Genomic DNA, 18,184 nt, shown 5'->3' with positions numbered 1-18,184 from the left:
CACGGAGTATAGGGTGGCAACACTGGTCAATGTTGGTCCAGTTTACGCGGAGTATCGGGTGGCAACACTGGTCAATGTTGGTCCAGATTACACGGAGTATCGGGTGGCAACACTGGTCAATGTTGGTCCAGTTCACACGGAGTATCGGGTGGCAACACTGGTCAATGTTGGTCCAGTTTACGCGGAGTATCGGGTGGTAACACTGGTCAATGTTGGTCCAGTTTACACGGAGTATCGGGTGGCAACACTGGTCAATGTTGGTCCAGTTTACACGGAGTATCGGGTGGCAACACTGGTCAATGTTGGTCCAGTTTACACGGAGTATCGGGTGGCAACACTGGTCAATGTTGGTCCAGTTTACGCGGAGTATCGGGTGGTAACACTGGTCAATGTTGGTCCAGTTTACACGGAGTATCGGGTGGCAACACTGGTCAATGTTGGTCCAGTTTACACGGAGTATCGGGTGGCAACACTCACTGGTCAATGTTGGTCCAGTTTACACGGAGTATCGGGTGGCAACACTGGTCAATGTTGGTCCAGTTTACACGGAGTATCGGGTGGCAACACTGGTCAATGTTGGTCCAGATTACACGGAGTATCGGGTGGCAACACTGGTCAATGTTGGTCCAGTTTACACGGAGTATCGGGTGGCAACACTGGTCAATGTTGGTCCAGTTTACGCGGAGTATCGGGTGGCAACACTGGTCAATGTTGGTCCAGTTTACACAGAGTATCGGGTGGCAACACTGGTCAATGTTGGTCCAGTTTACACGGAGTATCGGGTGGTAACACTGGTCAATGTTGGTCCAGTTTACACGGAGTATCGGGTGGCAACACTGGTCATTGTTGGTCCAGTTTACGCGGAGTATCGGGTGGCAACACTGGTCAATGTTGGTCCAGTTTACACGGAGTATCGGGTGGCAACACTGGTCAATGTTGGTCCAGTTTACACAGAGTATCGGGTGGCAACACTGGTCAATGTTGGTCCAGTTTACACGGAGTATCGGGTGGCAACACTGGTCAATGTTGGTCCAGTTTACACGGAGTATCGGGTGGCAACACTGGTCAATGTTGGTCCAGTTTACACGGAGTATCGGGTGGCAACACTGGTCAATGTTGGTCCAGTTTACACGGAGTATCGGGTGGCAACACTCACTGGTCATTGTTGGTCCAGTTTACGCGGAGTATCGGGTGGCAACACTGGTCAATGTTGGTCCAGTTTACACGGAGTATCGGGTGGCAACACTCACTGGTCATTGTTGGTCCAGTTTACGCGGAGTATCGGGTGGCAACACTCACTGGTCAATGTTGGTCCAGTTTACGCGGAGTATCGGGTGGCAACACTCACTGGTCAATGTTGGTCCAGTTTACACGGAGTATCGGGTGGCAACACTGGTCAATGTTGGTCCAGTTTACGCGGAGTATCGGGTGGCAACACTGGTCAATGTTGGTCCAGTTTACACGGAGTATCGGGTGGCAACACTGGTCAATGTTGGTCCAGTTTACACAGAGTATCGGGTGGTAACACTGGTCAATGTTGGTCCAGTTTACACAGAGTATCGGGTGGCAACACTGGTCAATGTTGGTCCAGTTTACACAGAGTATCGGGTGGCAACACTGGTCATTGTTGGTCCAGTTTACGCGGAGTATCGGGTGGCAACACTGGTCAATGTTGGTCCAGATTACACGGAGTATCGGGTGGCAACACTGGTCAATGTTGGTCCAGTTTACACGGAGTATCGGGTGGCAACACTGGTCAATGTTGGTCCAGTTTACGCGGAGTATCGGGTGGTAACACTGGTCAATGTTGGTCCAGTTTACACGGAGTATCGGGTGGCAACACTGGTCAATGTTGGTCCAGTTTACACGGAGTATCGGGTGGCAACACTGGTCAATGTTGGTCCAGTTTACACGGAGTATCGGGTGGCAACACTGGTCAATGTTGGTCCAGTTTACGCGGAGTATCGGGTGGTAACACTCACTGGTCAATGTTGGTCCAGTTTACACGGAGTATCGTGTGGCAACACTGGTCAATGTTGGTCCAGTTTACACGGAGTATCGGGTGGCAACACTGGTCAATGTTGGTCCAGTTTACGCGGAGTATCGGGTGGTAACACTCACTGGTCAATGTTGGTCCAGTTTACACGGAGTATCGGGTGGCAACACTGGTCAATGCTGGTCCAGATTACACGGAGTATCGGGTGGCAACACTGGTCAATGTTGGTCCAGATTACACGGAGTATCGGGTGGCAACACTGGTCAATGTTGGTCCAGTTTACACGGAGTATCGGGTGGCAACACTGGTCAATGTTGGTCCAGTTTACGCGGAGTATCGGGTGGCAACACTGGTCAATGTTGGTCCAGTTTACACAGAGTATCGGGTGGCAACACTGGTCAATGTTGGTCCAGTTTACACGGAGTATCGGGTGGTAACACTGGTCAATGTTGGTTCAGTTTACACGGAGTATCGGATGGCAACACTGGTCATTGTTGGTCCAGTTTACGCGGAGTATCGGGTGGCAACACTGGTCAATGTTGGTCCAGATTACACGGAGTATCGGGTGGCAACACTGGTCAATGTTGGTCCAGTTTACACGGAGTATCGGGTGGCAACACTGGTCATTGTTGGTCCAGTTTACGCGGAGTATCGGGTGGCAACACTCACTGGTCAATGTTGGTCCAGTTTACGCGGAGTATCGGGTGGCAACACTCACTGGTCAATGTTGGTCCAGTTTACACAGAGTATCGGGTGGCAACACTGGTCATTGTTGGTCCAGTTTACGCGGAGTATCGGGTGGCAACACTGGTCATTGTTGGTCCAGTTCACACGGAGTATCGGGTGGCAACACTGGTCAATGTTGGTCCAGTTTACGCGGAGTATCGGGTGGTAACACTGGTCATTGTTGGTCCAGATTACACGGAGTATCGGGTGGCAACACTGGTCAATGTTGGTCCAGTTTACACGGAGTATCGGGTGGCAACACTGGTCATTGTTGGTCCAGTTTACACGGAGTATCGGGTGGCAACACTCACTGGTCAATGTTGGTCCAGTTTACGCGGAGTATCGGGTGGCAACACTCACTGGTCAATGTTGGTCCAGTTTACACGGAGTATCGGGTGGCAACACTGGTCAATGTTGGTCCAGTTTACGCGGAGTATCGGGTGGCAACACTGGTCAATGTTGGTCCAGTTTACACGGAGTATCGGGTGGCAACACTGGTCAATGTTGGTCCAGTTTACACGGAGTATCGGGTGGCAACACTGGTCAATGTTGGTCCAGTTTACGCGGAGTATCGGGTGGCAACACTGGTCAATGTTGGTCCAGTTTACGCGGAGTATCGGGTGGCAACACTGGTCATTGTTGGTCCAGTTCACACGGAGTATCGGGTGGCAACACTGGTCATTGTTGGTCCAGTTTACGCGGAGTATCGGGTGGCAACACTGGTCAATGTTGGTCCAGTTTACACGGAGTATCGGGTGGCAACACTGGTCAATGTTGGTCCAGTTTACACAGAGTATCGGGTGGCAACACTGGTCAATGTTGGTCCAGTTTACGCGGAGTATCGGGTGGCAACACTGGTCAATGTTGGTCCAGTTTACACAGAGTATCGGGTGGCAACACTGGTCATTGTTGGTCCAGTTTACACGGAGTATCGGGTGGCAACACTGGTCAATGTTGGTCCAGTTTACACGGAGTATCGGGTGGCAACACTGGTCAATGTTGGTCCAGTTTACACGGAGTATCGGGTGGCAACACTGGTCAATGTTGGTCCAGTTTACACGGAGTATCGGGTGGCAACACTGGTCAATGTTGGTCCAGTTTACACGGAGTATCGGGTGGCAACACTGGTCAATGTTGGTCCAGTTTACACAGAGTATCGGGTGGCAACACTGGTCAATGTTGGTCCAGTTTACGCGGAGTATCGGGTGGCAACACTGGTCAATGTTGGTCCAGTTTACGCGGAGTATCGGGTGGCAACACTGGTCAATGTTGGTCCAGTTTACACAGAGTATCGGGTGGCAACACTCACTGGTCAATGTTGGTCCAGTTTACACGGAGTATCGGGTGGCAACACTGGTCAATGTTGGTCCAGTTTACACAGAGTATCGGGTGGCAACACTCACTGGTCAATGTTGGTCCAGATTACACAGAGTATCGGGTGGCAACACTGGTCAATGTTGGTCCAGTTTACACGGAGTATCGGGTGGCAACACTGGTCATTGTTGGTCCAGTTTACACGGAGTATCGGGTGGCAACACTGGTCAATGTTGGTCCAGTTTACGCGGAGTATCGGGTGGTAACACTGGTCAATGTTGGTCCAGTTCACGCGGAGTACCGGGTGGCAACACTGGTCAATGTTGGTCCAGTTTACACGGAGTATCGGGTGGTAACACTGGTCAATGTTGGTCCAGTTTACACGGAGTATCGGATGGCAACACTGGTCAATGTTGGTCCAGTTTACACGGAGTATCGGGTGGCAACACTGGTCAATGTTGGTCCAGATTACACGGAGTATCGGGTGGCAACACTCACTGGTCAATGTTGGTCCAGTTTACGCGGAGTATCGGGTGGCAACACTGGTCATTGTTGGTCCAGTTTACACGGAGTATCGGGTGGCAACACTGGTCAATGCTGGTCCAGATTACACGGAGTATCGGGTGGCAACACTGGTCAATGTTGGTCCAGATTACACGGAGTATCGGGTGGCAACACTGGTCAATGTTGGTCCAGTTTACGCGGAGTATCGGGTGGCAACACTGGTCATTGTTGGTCCAGTTTACGCGGAGTATCGGGTGGCAACACTGGTCAATGTTGGTCCAGTTTACGCGGAGTATCGGGTGGCAACACTGGTCAATGTTGGTCCAGTTTACACGGAGTATCGGGTGGCAACACTGGTCAATGTTGGTCCAGTTTACACGGAGTATCGGGTGGCAACACTGGTCAATGTTGGTCCAGTTTACACGGAGTATCGGGTGGCAACACTGGTCAATATTGGTCCAGTTTACGCGGAGTATCGGGTGGCAACACTGGTCAATGTTGGTCCAGTTTACGCGGAGTATCGGGTGGCAACACTCACTGGTCAATGTTGGTCCAGTTTACGCGGAGTATCGGGTGGCAACACTGGTCAATGTTGGTCCAGTTTACACGGAGTATCGGGTGGCAACACTCACTGGTCAATGTTGGTCCAGTTTACGCGGAGTATCGGGTGGCAACACTGGTCAATGTTGGTCCAGTTTACACGGAGTATCGGGTGGCAACACTCACTGGTCAATGTTGGTCCAGTTTACACGGAGTATCGGGTGGCAACACTCACTGGTCAATGTTGGTCCAGTTTACGCGGAGTATCGGGTGGCAACACTGGTCAATGTTGGTCCAGTTTACGCGGAGTATCGGGTGGCAACACTGGTCATTGTTGGTCCAGTTTACACGGAGTATCGGGTGGCAACACTGGTCAATGTTGGTCCAGTTTACGCGGAGTATCGGGTGGCAACACTGGTCATTGTTGGTCCAGTTTACGCGGAGTATCGGGTGGCAACACTCACTGGTCAATGTTGGTCCAGTTTACGCGGAGTATCGGGTGGCAACACTCACTGGTCAATGTTGGTCCAGTTTACGCGGAGTATCGGGTGGCAACACTGGTCAATGTTGGTCCAGTTCACACGGAGTATCGGGTGGCAACACTGGTCAATGTTGGTCCAGTTCACACGGAGTATCGGGTGGCAACACTGGTCAATGTTGGTCCAGTTTACGCGGAGTATCGGGTGGCAACACTCACTGGTCAATGTTGGTCCAGTTTACGCGGAGTATCGGGTGGCAACACTGGTCATTGTTGGTCCAGTTTACACGGAGTATCGGGTGGCAACACTGGTCAATGTTGGTCCAGTTTACACGGAGTATCGGGTGGCAACACTGGTCAATGTTGGTCCAGTTTACACGGAGTATCGGGTGGCAACACTCACTGGTCAATGTTGGTCCAGTTTACACGGAGTATCGGGTGGCAACACTGGTCAATGTTGGTCCAGTTTACGCGGAGTATCGGGTGGCAACACTGGTCAATGTTGGTCCAGTTTACGCGGAGTATCGGGTGGCAACACTGGTCAATGTTGGTCCAGTTCACACGGAGTATCGGGTGGCAACACTGGTCAATGTTGGTCCAGTTTACGCGGAGTATCGGGTGGCAACACTGGTCAATGTTGGTCCAGTTTACGCGGAGTATCGGGTGGCAACACTGGTCAATGTTGGTCCAGTTTACACGGAGTATCGGGTGGCAACACTGGTCATTGTTGGTCCAGTTTACACGGAGTATCGGGTGGCAACACTGGTCAATGTTGGTCCAGTTTACACGGAGTATCGGGTGGCAACACTCACTGGTCAATGTTGGTCCAGTTTACACGGAGTATCGGGTGGCAACACTGGTCATTGTTGGTCCAGTTTACACGGAGTATCGGGTGGCAACACTGGTCAATGTTGGTCCAGTTTACACGGAGTATCGGGTGGCAACACTGGTCAATGTTGGTCCAGTTCACACGGAGTATCCGGTGGCAACACTGGTCAATGTTGGTCCAGTTTACGCGGAGTATCGGGTGGCAACACTGGTCATTGTTGGTCCAGTTTACGCGGAGTATCGGGTGGCAACACTGGTCAATGTTGGTCCAGTTTACACGGAGTATCGGGTGGCAACACTGGTCAATGTTGGTCCAGTTTACACGGAGTATCGGGTGGCAACACTGGTCAATGTTGGTCCAGTTTACACGGAGTATCGGGTGGCAACACTGGTCAATGTTGGTCCAGTTTACACGGAGTATCGGGTGGCAACACTGGTCAATATTGGTCCAGTTTACGCGGAGTATCGGGTGGCAACACTGGTCAATGTTGGTCCAGTTTACGCGGAGTATCGGGTGGCAACACTCACTGGTCAATGTTGGTCCAGTTTACGCGGAGTATCGGGTGGCAACACTGGTCAATGTTGGTCCAGTTTACGCGGAGTATCGGGTGGCAACACTGGTCAATGTTGGTCCAGTTTACGCGGAGTATCGGGTGGCAACACTGGTCAATGTTGGTCCAGTTCACACGGAGTATCGGGTGGCAACACTCACTGGTCAATGTTGGTCCAGTTTACACGGAGTATCGGGTGGCAACACTGGTCAATGTTGGTCCAGTTTACGCGGAGTATCGGGTGGCAACACTCACTGGTCAATGTTGGTCCAGTTTACACGGAGTATCGGGTGGCAACACTCACTGGTCAATGTTGGTCCAGTTTACACGGAGTATCGGGTGGCAACACTGGTCAATGTTGGTCCAGTTTACGCGGAGTATCGGGTGGCAACACTGGTCATTGTTGGTCCAGTTTACACGGAGTATCGGGTGGCAACACTGGTCAATGTTGGTCCAGTTTACGCGGAGTATCGGGTGGCAACACTGGTCATTGTTGGTCCAGTTTACGCGGAGTATCGGGTGGCAACACTCACTGGTCAATGTTGGTCCAGTTTACGCGGAGTATCGGGTGGCAACACTCACTGGTCAATGTTGGTCCAGTTTACGCGGAGTATCGGGTGGCAACACTGGTCAATGTTGGTCCAGTTCACACGGAGTATCGGGTGGCAACACTGGTCAATGTTGGTCCAGTTCACACGGAGTATCGGGTGGCAACACTGGTCAATGTTGGTCCAGTTTACGCGGAGTATCGGGTGGCAACACTCACTGGTCAATGTTGGTCCAGTTTACGCGGAGTATCGGGTGGCAACACTGGTCATTGTTGGTCCAGTTTACACGGAGTATCGGGTGGCAACACTGGTCAATGTTGGTCCAGTTTACACGGAGTATCGGGTGGCAACACTGGTCAATGTTGGTCCAGTTTACGCGGAGTATCGGGTGGCAACACTCACTGGTCAATGTTGGTCCAGTTTACACGGAGTATCGGGTGGCAACACTGGTCAATGTTGGTCCAGTTTACGCGGAGTATCGGGTGGCAACACTGGTCAATGTTGGTCCAGTTTACGCGGAGTATCGGGTGGCAACACTGGTCAATGTTGGTCCAGTTCACACGGAGTATCGGGTGGCAACACTGGTCAATGTTGGTCCAGTTTACGCGGAGTATCGGGTGGCAACACTGGTCAATGTTGGTCCAGTTTACGCGGAGTATCGGGTGGCAACACTCACTGGTCAATGTTGGTCCAGTTTACGCGGAGTATCGGGTGGCAACACTCACTGGTCAATGTTGGTCCAGTTTACGCGGAGTATCGGGTGGTAACACTGGTCATTGTTGGTCCAGTTTACACGGAGTATCGGGTGGCAACACTGGTCAATGTTGGTCCAGTTTACACAGAGTATCGGGTGGCAACACTGGTCAATGTTGGTCCAGTTTACACGGAGTATCGGGTGGCAACACTGGTCAATGTTGGTCCAGTTTACGCGGAGTATCGGGTGGCAACACTGGTCAATGTTGGTCCAGTTCACACGGAGTATCGGGTGGCAACACTGGTCAATGTTGGTCCAGTTTACGCGGAGTATCGGGTGGCAACACTCACTGGTCAATGTTGGTCCAGTTTACACGGAGTATCGGGTGGCAACACTGGTCAATGTTGGTCCAGTTTACGCGGAGTATCGGGTGGCAACACTGGTCAATGTTGGTCCAGTTCACACGGAGTATCGGGTGGCAACACTGGTCAATGTTGGTCCAGTTTACACGGAGTATCGGGTGGCAACACTGGTCAATGTTGGTCCAGTTTACACGGAGTATCGGGTGGCAACACTCACTGGTCATTGCGGACTATGGCTACCGACATGAAGAAGGAGAAGTGTCTAATGGATGCATCAAATTAACCACCAAACAAGTAGCCATGCACACATCCAACAAACCCTCAGAAGTTTCAAAACACAGAAATTATTGATACAACTGCCAACAACACAACCACCATCAAAGTGGCTCTATCTGTCTTACCGTGTGTTCGTCCTTGACATAGGTAAGGAGGTCGCCTCGCTCCATATAAGGTAAGACTACCATTGGCCCCCTGTCCCCGTCTGACAGTCCCAGCAGGCTCAGCACGTGGTCATGGTCAAAGTTCTTCATCAACAAGGCTTCCTCGATGAAACCCTGCATAGACAGAAAGGTCAAGGTGAAAGGTCACAGGGTCAAAGTTCTTCATCAGCAAGGCCTTCTCGATGAAACCCTGCATAAACAGAAAGGTCAAGGTGAAAGGTCACAGGGTCAAAGTTCTTCATCAGCAAGGCCTCCTCGACGAAACCCTGCATGAACAGAAAGGTCAAGGTGAAAGGTCACAGGGTCAAAGTTCTTCATCAACAAGGCCTCCTCGATGAAACCCTGTATAGACAGAAAGGTCAAGATGAAAGGTCACAGGGGTGAAAGTTCTTCATCAGCAGGGTCCTCTCAATATAAATCCACAGACAAACAGAAAAGTCAATGGAAAATGGCACATAGTGAAAATGAGGAAAATGAGGAAAGGAATATGATATGTAGAGGGTCTGTACCTTGTAAGTTCATACACGACCACACACATACACGCACGCACGCACGCACGCACGCACGCACAAACACACAAACACACACACACACACACACACACACACACACACACACACACACACACACACACACACAGGAAACGAAGTGAGTGCGATACCGTGATGTCAATCTCTGCACAAAAGACGAAAGCCAAGAGTTGTACCTTGATGTCAATGGCGTGTGTTGCGGGGTCCAGTAGTGTCTTGACCGCCACAACGGTCCAGTCCTCACTGTCCACCTCGCTGTTCTGGTAGTGACCCTCGAACACACACCCAAAGTTGCCTGGCAACACAAAGTTTCTTTACAAAAAAATATGTTTTGTCTTGTTGCTCTCTCTTTGTGTGATAACTTACCTTTTGTGTGACCACGTACTTAAAGTAATGCTAGGAATTATAAAGATGTTTTTGCCCATTCTTCCTGTGTTCTCTAAGTACACATCATACTTCACTCCCCCCCTCCGCACGAACACATCACAAAGTGCCGCCCTCCTCACGGTACACATTACAAAGTGTCGCCCTCCTCACGGTACACATTACAAAGTGCCGCCCTCCTCACGGTACACATGTACAAACACAACGCCCTTCCCACCTTTCCATACCATCTAAACAAAACTACTCTCTTTCCTCTTTACAAAAGAACTACAAAGTGCCCCCCCCCCCCCCCCCCCTTGTCTAGGCAAAGAGAGTAATAACTTCCCCCCTTCCCTTACAAATGAACAAACTACAAATAAACAGTACTTCCTTCACAAATGAAGAACATACAAACTCCTCCCCTCCTCTCTTCCACACTAACGAACGACGTACCGCCCCCCTCACTTCCGTCAACACTATCCAACTACAAACTCCTCCCCTCCCGTCTGTAAGCAAGGAAGCGAAGGGCGCTGACCTTGACCTATGACGTTGCCGAGGTCGAGCTTGGAGCGAGGAATCAAGAGTCCAGAGTCGCGGATCTCCCTCTGCTTCTTCCCCTCCCCTGTGGGGTTCAGCAGCCGCTCCACCGACACGTAGCTGTTCTCTGCACTGCCTGGGACACCACAAACAACCGTGGTTTTTGGGGATAGATCGCGTTTTTTCTAACAGTTTAATAGTGGAGCGGCCAAACCAGAAAAGCCGCATATAAAAGGTAGTTTCAGGCACCGGTTCTGTATAATCAATAACTATATATTTTTTGAAAGCTTAATGTCTGTAGATTCCAATGAGACCGATCGTTAGTGTGTCACATGGCAGCAGCTATGCGCAATGTATAATCCCATCAGACCCACACCTAAGGCTCGACAGAGCGCTTCAAGATGGGAGCTGGGATTTTAGGAAAGATCGGAGCCTCGGAAAAAAACCAACACAAAGCTTTGGATTTTAGGATTTATATGATAGAATTTTGAGACGTAATTTGCATTTATTTGGAACAGCGGCTAGAAACCGAGGAAATGCTACGTCTGCACAACTTTGTACTGCAAATATTGAAGTATCTGCGATGTATTTAAATGCTTTTAAAATGGTGTGCCAATTGTATACGGGGAGGAAAACAAGTCGCGTAAGGCGAAATTACTACATTTAGTCAAGCTGTGGAACTCACAGAATGAAACTGAACGTAGTCCGCCGCTAGTGCAAAAGGCAGTGAAAGTGACGGGCCTGTTTGGCGCGGTAGCGATTGCGCTGTGCTTTACTGTACCTCTCTTCGTTTTAACTTTCTGAGCGTGTTTTTAATCCAAACATATCATATCTATATGTTTTTGGAATCAGGAACCGACAAGGAATAAGATGAAATAGTTTTTAAAACGACTTCGGAAATTTAATTTTGATCATAATTTTTATATTTTCAATTTTCAGAGCTTGTTTTTAATCCAAATATAACATATGTGTATGTTTTTGGAATAAGAAAATGACGAAGAATAAGATGAAATTGTTTAATAAAAAAATAATTTTAATTAGAAGTTTCCGATTTTTAATGACCAAACTCACTCATTAGTTTTTAAGCCACCAAGCTGAAATGCAATACCAAACCCCGGCCTTCGTCGAAGATTGCTTTGCCAAAATTTCAATCAATTTAATTGAAAAATGAGGGTGTGACAGTGCTGCCTCAACTTTTACAAAAAGCCGGATATGACGTCATCAAAGCTATTTATCAAAAAAATGAAAAACTTGTCCGGGGATATCATACCCAGGAACTCTGAGAGAGAGAGAGAGAGAGAGAGAGAGAGAGAGAGAGAGAGAGAGAGAGAGAGAGAGGAGGGGGGGAAGAGAGACACAGAAAGAGGGAGAGAGAGAGAAAGAGACAGAGAGAACGAGCAAAAGAGAGAGAGGGACAGTCTCGAAATGCCATTGTGCTTGAAAGTGGAGATATAGGGTGGGGGGGGGGGGATACTGTAAAATGTATCTCAATATACTATTACAGTCATTGAGCAATTTCTATCATGAACTTGTGGAATAGAAATTCCCCCTACCTGCAGAGGACAGGGACTGCATAAGGTGCGTCTCGGAGAAGACACTCTGCTGGGCGTGCAACTTTCGCCGCTTCTCGAACTTTCGCTTCTGGTGTCGCACACAGCTGCACACGATACAGACGACGAAGAACAGTGCCACCACGCCCGCTCCCCCTCCCACGATGACTGGCAGGAGAGCTCGCAGCTTGTTGGTGTCCGGGGTGGTCGTTGAGCCGTCCGCCAGGTCCACACACCCCACCCTCACCACCCGGCCTCCAACCAACACCTGTATACATGATAGGTAGATAAAGAAGTCAATTGTCAACCAACACCTGTATACATACATACATGATAGGTAAATAAAGAAGTCAATTATCAACCAACACCTGTATACATACATACATGATAGGTAAATAAAGAAGTCAATTATCAACCAACACCTGTATACATGATAGGTAAATAAAGAAGTCAATTATCAACCAACACCTGTATACATACATACATGATAGGTAGATAAAGAAGTCAATTATCAACCAACACCCGTATACATACATACATGATAGGTAAATAAAGAAGTCAATTATCAACCAACACCTGTATACATACATACATGATGGGTAGATAAAGAAGTCAATTGTCAACCAACACCTGTATACATACATACATGATAGGTAAATAAAGAAGTCAATTATCAACCAACACCTGTATACATACATACATGATAGGTAGATAAAGAAGTCAATTATCAACCAACACCTGTATACATACATACATGATAGGTAAATAAAGAAGTCAATTATCAACCAACACCTGTATACATGATAGGTAAATAAAGAAGTCAATTATCAACCAACACCTGTATACATACATACATGATAGGTAAATAAAGAAGTCAATTATCAACCAACACCTGTATACATACATACATGATAGGTAGATAAAGAAGTCAATTATCAACCAACACCTGTATACATACATACATGATAGGTAAATAAAGAAGTCAATTATCAACCAACACCTGTATACATACATACATGATAGGTAAATAAAGAAGTCAATTGTCAACCAACACCTGTATACATACATACATGATAGGTAAATAAAGAAGTCAATTATCAACCAACACCTGTATACATACATACATGATAGGTAGATAAAGAAGTCAATTATCAACCAACACCTGTATACATACATACATGATAGGTAAATAAAGAAGTCAATTATCAACCAACACCTGTATACATACATACATGATAGGTAGATAAAGAAGTCAATTATCAACCAACACCTGTATACATACATACATGATAGGTAAATAAAGAAGTCAATTATCAACCAACACCTGTATACATACATACATGATAGGTAAATAAAGAAGTCAATTATCAACCAACACCTGTATACATACATACATGATAGGTAGATAAAGAAGTCAATTATCAACCAACACCCGTATACATACATACATGATGGGTAGATAAAGAAGTCAATTATCAACCAACACCTGTATACATACATACATGATAGGTAAATAAAGAAGTCAATTATCAACCAACACCTGTATACATACATACATGATAGGTAAATAAAGAAGTCAATTATCAACCAACACCTGTATACATACATACATGATAGGTAAATAAAGAAGTCAATTATCAACCAACACCTGTATACATACATGCATGATAGGTAAATAAAGAAGTCAATTGTCAACCAACACCTGTATACATACATACATAATAGGTAAATAAAGAAGTCAATTATCAACCAACACCTGTATACATACATACATGATAGGTAAATAAAGAAGTCAATTATCAACCAACACCTGTATACATACATACATGATAGGTAAATAAAGAAGTCAATTATCAACCAACACCTGTATACATACATACATGATACGTAAATAAAGAAGTCAATTGTCAACCAACACCTGTATACATACATACATGATAGGTAAATAAAGAAGTCAATTATCAACCAACACCTGTATACATACATACATGATGGGTAAATAAAGAAGTCAATTGTCAACCAACACCTGTATACATACATACATGATAGGTAGATAAAGAAGTCAATTGTCAACCAACACCTGTATACATACATACATAATAGGTAAATAAAGAAGTCAATTATCAACCAACACCTGTATACATACATACATGATAGGTAAATAAAGAAGTCAATTATCAACCAACACCTGTATACATACATACATGATAGGTAAATAAAGAAGTCAATTATCAACCAACACCTGTATACATACATACATGATAGGTAGATAAAGAAGTCAATTGTCAACCAACACCTGTATATATACATACATGACAGGTAAATAAAGAAGTCAATTATCAACCAACACCTGTATACATACATACATGATAGGTAGATAAAGAAGTCAATTATCAACCAACACCTGTATACATACATACATGATAGGTAGATAAAGAAGTCAATTGTCAACCAACACCTGTATACATACATACATGACAGGTAAATAAAGAAGTCAATTATCAACCAACACCCGTATACATACATACATGATAGGTAAATAAAGAAGTCAATTATCAACCAACACCTGTATACATGATAGGTAAATAAAGAAGTCAATTATCAACCAACACCTGTATACATACATACATGACAGGTAAATAAAGAAGTCAATTATCAACCAACACCTGTATACATACATACATGATAGGTAGATAAAGAAGTCAATTATCAACCAACACCTGTATACATACATACATGATAGGTAAATAAAGAAGTCAATTATCAACCAACACCTGTATACATACATACATGATAGGTAGATAAAGAAGTCAATTGTCAACCAACACCTGTATACATACATACATGATAGGTAAATAAAGAAGTCAATTATCAACCAACACCTGTATACATACATACATGATGGGTAGATAAAGAAGTCAATTATCAACCAACACCTGTATACATACATACATGATAGGTAAATAAAGAAGTCAATTATCAACCAACACCTGTATACATACATACATGATGGGTAGATAAAGAAGTCAATTATCAACCAACACCTGTATACATACATACATGATGGGTAGATAAAGAAGTCAATTATCAACCAACACCTGTATACATACATACATGATAGGTAAATAAAGAAGTCAATTATCAACCAACACCTGTATACATACATACATGATAGGTAAATAAAGAAGTCAATTATCAACCAACACCTGTATACATACATACATGATAGGTAGATAAAGAAGTCAATTATCAACCAACACCTGTATACATACATACATGATAGGTAAATAAAGAAGTCAATTATCAACCAACACCCGTACATGATAGGTAGATAAAGAAGTCAATTATCAACCAACACCTGTATACATACATACATGATAGGTAAATAAAGAAGTCAATTATCAACCAACACCTGTATACATACATACATGATAGGTAAATAAAGAAGTCAATTATCAACCAACACCTGTATACATACATACATGATAGATAGATAAAGAAGTCAAATATCAACCAACACCTGTATACATACATACATGATAGGTAAATAAAGAAGTCAAATATCAACCAACACCTGTATACATACATACATGATAGGTAAATAAAGAAGTCAATTATCAACCAACACCTGTATACATACATACATGATAGGTAGATAAAGAAGTCAATTATCAACCAACACCTGTATACATACATACATGATAGATAGATAAAGAAGTCAAATATCAACCAACACCTGTATACATACATACATGATAGGTAAATAAAGAAGTCAATTATCAACCAACACCTGTATACATACATACATGATAGGTAGATAAAGAAGTCAATTATCAACCAACACCTGTATACATACATACATGATAGGTAGATAAAGAAGTCAATTATCAACCAACACCCGTACATGATAGGTAGATAAAGAAGTCAATTATCAACCAACACCTGTATACATACATACATGATAGGTAGATAAAGAAGTCAATTATCAACCAACACCTGTATACATACATACATGATAGGTAAATAAAGAAGTCAATTATCAACCAACACCTGTATACATACATACATGATAGGTAGATAAAGAAGTCAATTGTCAACCAACACCTGTATACATACATACATGATAGGTAAATAAAGAAGTCAATTATCAACCAACACCTGTATACATACATACATGATAGGTAAATAAAGAAGTCAAATATCAACGATTAAATTAGTGTATAGACAACTAAACAGATACATACATTTATAAATAGAATGATAAATATACATGTATATGTAAAATAAATAGTTAAATAAATAGAAAGACAGCAACATTAAACAAGTCGCGTAAGGCGAAATTACTACATTTAGTGAAGCTTTGCAACTCACAGAATGAAACTGAACGTAGTCCGCCGCTAGTGCAAAAGGCAGTGAAAGTGACGAGCCTGTTTGGCGCGATAGCGGTTGCGCTGTGCTTCATAGCACGCTTTACTGTACCTCTCTTCGTTTGAACTTTCTGAGCGTGTTTTTAATCAAAACATATCATATCTATATGTTTATGGAATCAGGAACCGACAAGAAATAAGATGAAATAGTTTTTAAAACGATTTCGGAAATTTAATTTTAATCATAATTTTTATATTTTTAATTTTCAGAGCTTGTTTTTAATCCGAATATAACATATTTATATGTTTTTGGAATCAGAACATGATGAAGAATAAAATAAAAGTAATTTTGGATCGTTTTATAAAACAAATAATTTTAATTACAATTTTCAGATTTTTAATGACCAAAGTCATTAATTAATTTTTAAGCCTCCATGCTAAAATACAATACCGAAGTCCGGCCTTCGTCGAAAATTGCTTGGCCAAAATTTCAATCAATTTGATTGAAAATTGAGGGTGTGACAGTGCCGCCTCAACTTTTACAAAAAGCCGGATATGACGTCATAAAATACAGTTATCGAAAAAATGAAAAAAAATGGCTGGGGATATCATACCCAGGAACTTTCATGTAAAATTTCATAAAGATCGGTCCAGTAGTTTACTCTGAATCGCTCTACACACACACACACGCACAGACACACACACCGGCACACACACACACACACACACACACACACACACACACACAGAGACACACACACACACCACGACCCTCGTCTCAATTCATGGTCTATGTCAAAACTTGACTAAATGTAAAAAGATAGCTAGATACATTGGCAAAATAATGAATAAGATTCTTTCATGAAAAGCAGAGAAATAAAAGAGCTGATGTTAGATCAATAAATCAATTAAAGAACAAATCATCCAATCAATTAATCAAGCAATCAATCAAGCACAGTACTTACCCTGACCACTCTAGTACTGAGGCCTCCATCAGACGACTCGCCGTCACGCTCAGCCGTCCCCTCCCCAGCACAACACACGTGATGCTCGTCCACACGTCTCGCTCCCTCTCTGTGTAAATAATAACAATAATATATCACATTTCTTTAGCACAAGTCCCGATTCACAGCTCCAATCGCTTTACAGTTCCCCACGCACGCACGCACGCACGCACGCACGCATGCACACACACACACACACACATACACAAACACACTTTGACACACAGGCACACACACACACACACACACACACACACGCACACACGCACGCACACACACACGATATACAAATCATGACTTTAAAAAGTACAAGCAAACTAACTGTTTCTCGTTGCCTGCTTGTGTGCACGTGGTTGTGTTGCCATGCCCTGTGTTGCCGGACCTTGTGTTGCCAGGCCGTGTGTTGCCAGGCCCCGTGTTGCCTGGCCTTGTGTTGCCGGACCTTGTGTTGCCGGGGCGTGACACGTTGAGAGATGGCCAGATGGGCAGTAGGTCACAGGGGATGGTGGCCGAGGACTGAGCGAACACGGTCTCCGCGCAGGTCTGTTTCCCAACCTTGACGGTGACAGCAGCTGACGGTGGTAGATACTTGCCCTGGGACGTGGAGAAATAAATATTGTTTAATTCAACAATGTAGTTTATGTAACACTAAGAATTGAAATTTATTCTCAAATAAGTAATTTGATTTTGTCCGTTATCGTGTTTACTTGTTCTATGCTCTCCTTTGGATTGGCTAATATAAGCTTTATGCTTGAGAACGAATCCTGAATGTTAGATATATATATATGTCACGATGCTAAAATTAAATACTTTTTTGTTTAAACCAATTGAAAAGTTCAACAACCCGTGCAC

General features: G+C 44.7%; 1 protein-coding gene across 1 annotated transcript in view; it reads right to left on the bottom strand.

Annotated features, from left to right (window-relative positions):
- LOC138963740 (hepatocyte growth factor receptor-like) overlaps positions 1-18,184 on the bottom strand; it is a 47,960-nt gene that overhangs the window by 12,846 nt on the left and 16,930 nt on the right. Inside the window, exons 11-16 of the mRNA XM_070335588.1 lie at positions 17,655-17,926; positions 17,294-17,402; positions 11,965-12,229; positions 10,410-10,547; positions 9,688-9,806; positions 8,943-9,095 (exon numbers count right to left, since the gene is read on the bottom strand). Coding sequence (XP_070191689.1) covers positions 8,943-9,095; positions 9,688-9,806; positions 10,410-10,547; positions 11,965-12,229; positions 17,294-17,402; positions 17,655-17,926 — 1,056 coding nt within the window. The remainder of the gene's footprint in view (positions 1-8,942; positions 9,096-9,687; positions 9,807-10,409; positions 10,548-11,964; positions 12,230-17,293; positions 17,403-17,654; positions 17,927-18,184) is intronic.

Source organism: Littorina saxatilis, linkage group LG4 (genome assembly GCF_037325665.1).
Source record: "Littorina saxatilis isolate snail1 linkage group LG4, US_GU_Lsax_2.0, whole genome shotgun sequence".
Taxonomy (NCBI): Eukaryota; Metazoa; Mollusca; class Gastropoda; order Littorinimorpha; family Littorinidae; genus Littorina; species Littorina saxatilis.
This window is presented reverse-complemented; position numbering and strand designations above follow the sequence as displayed.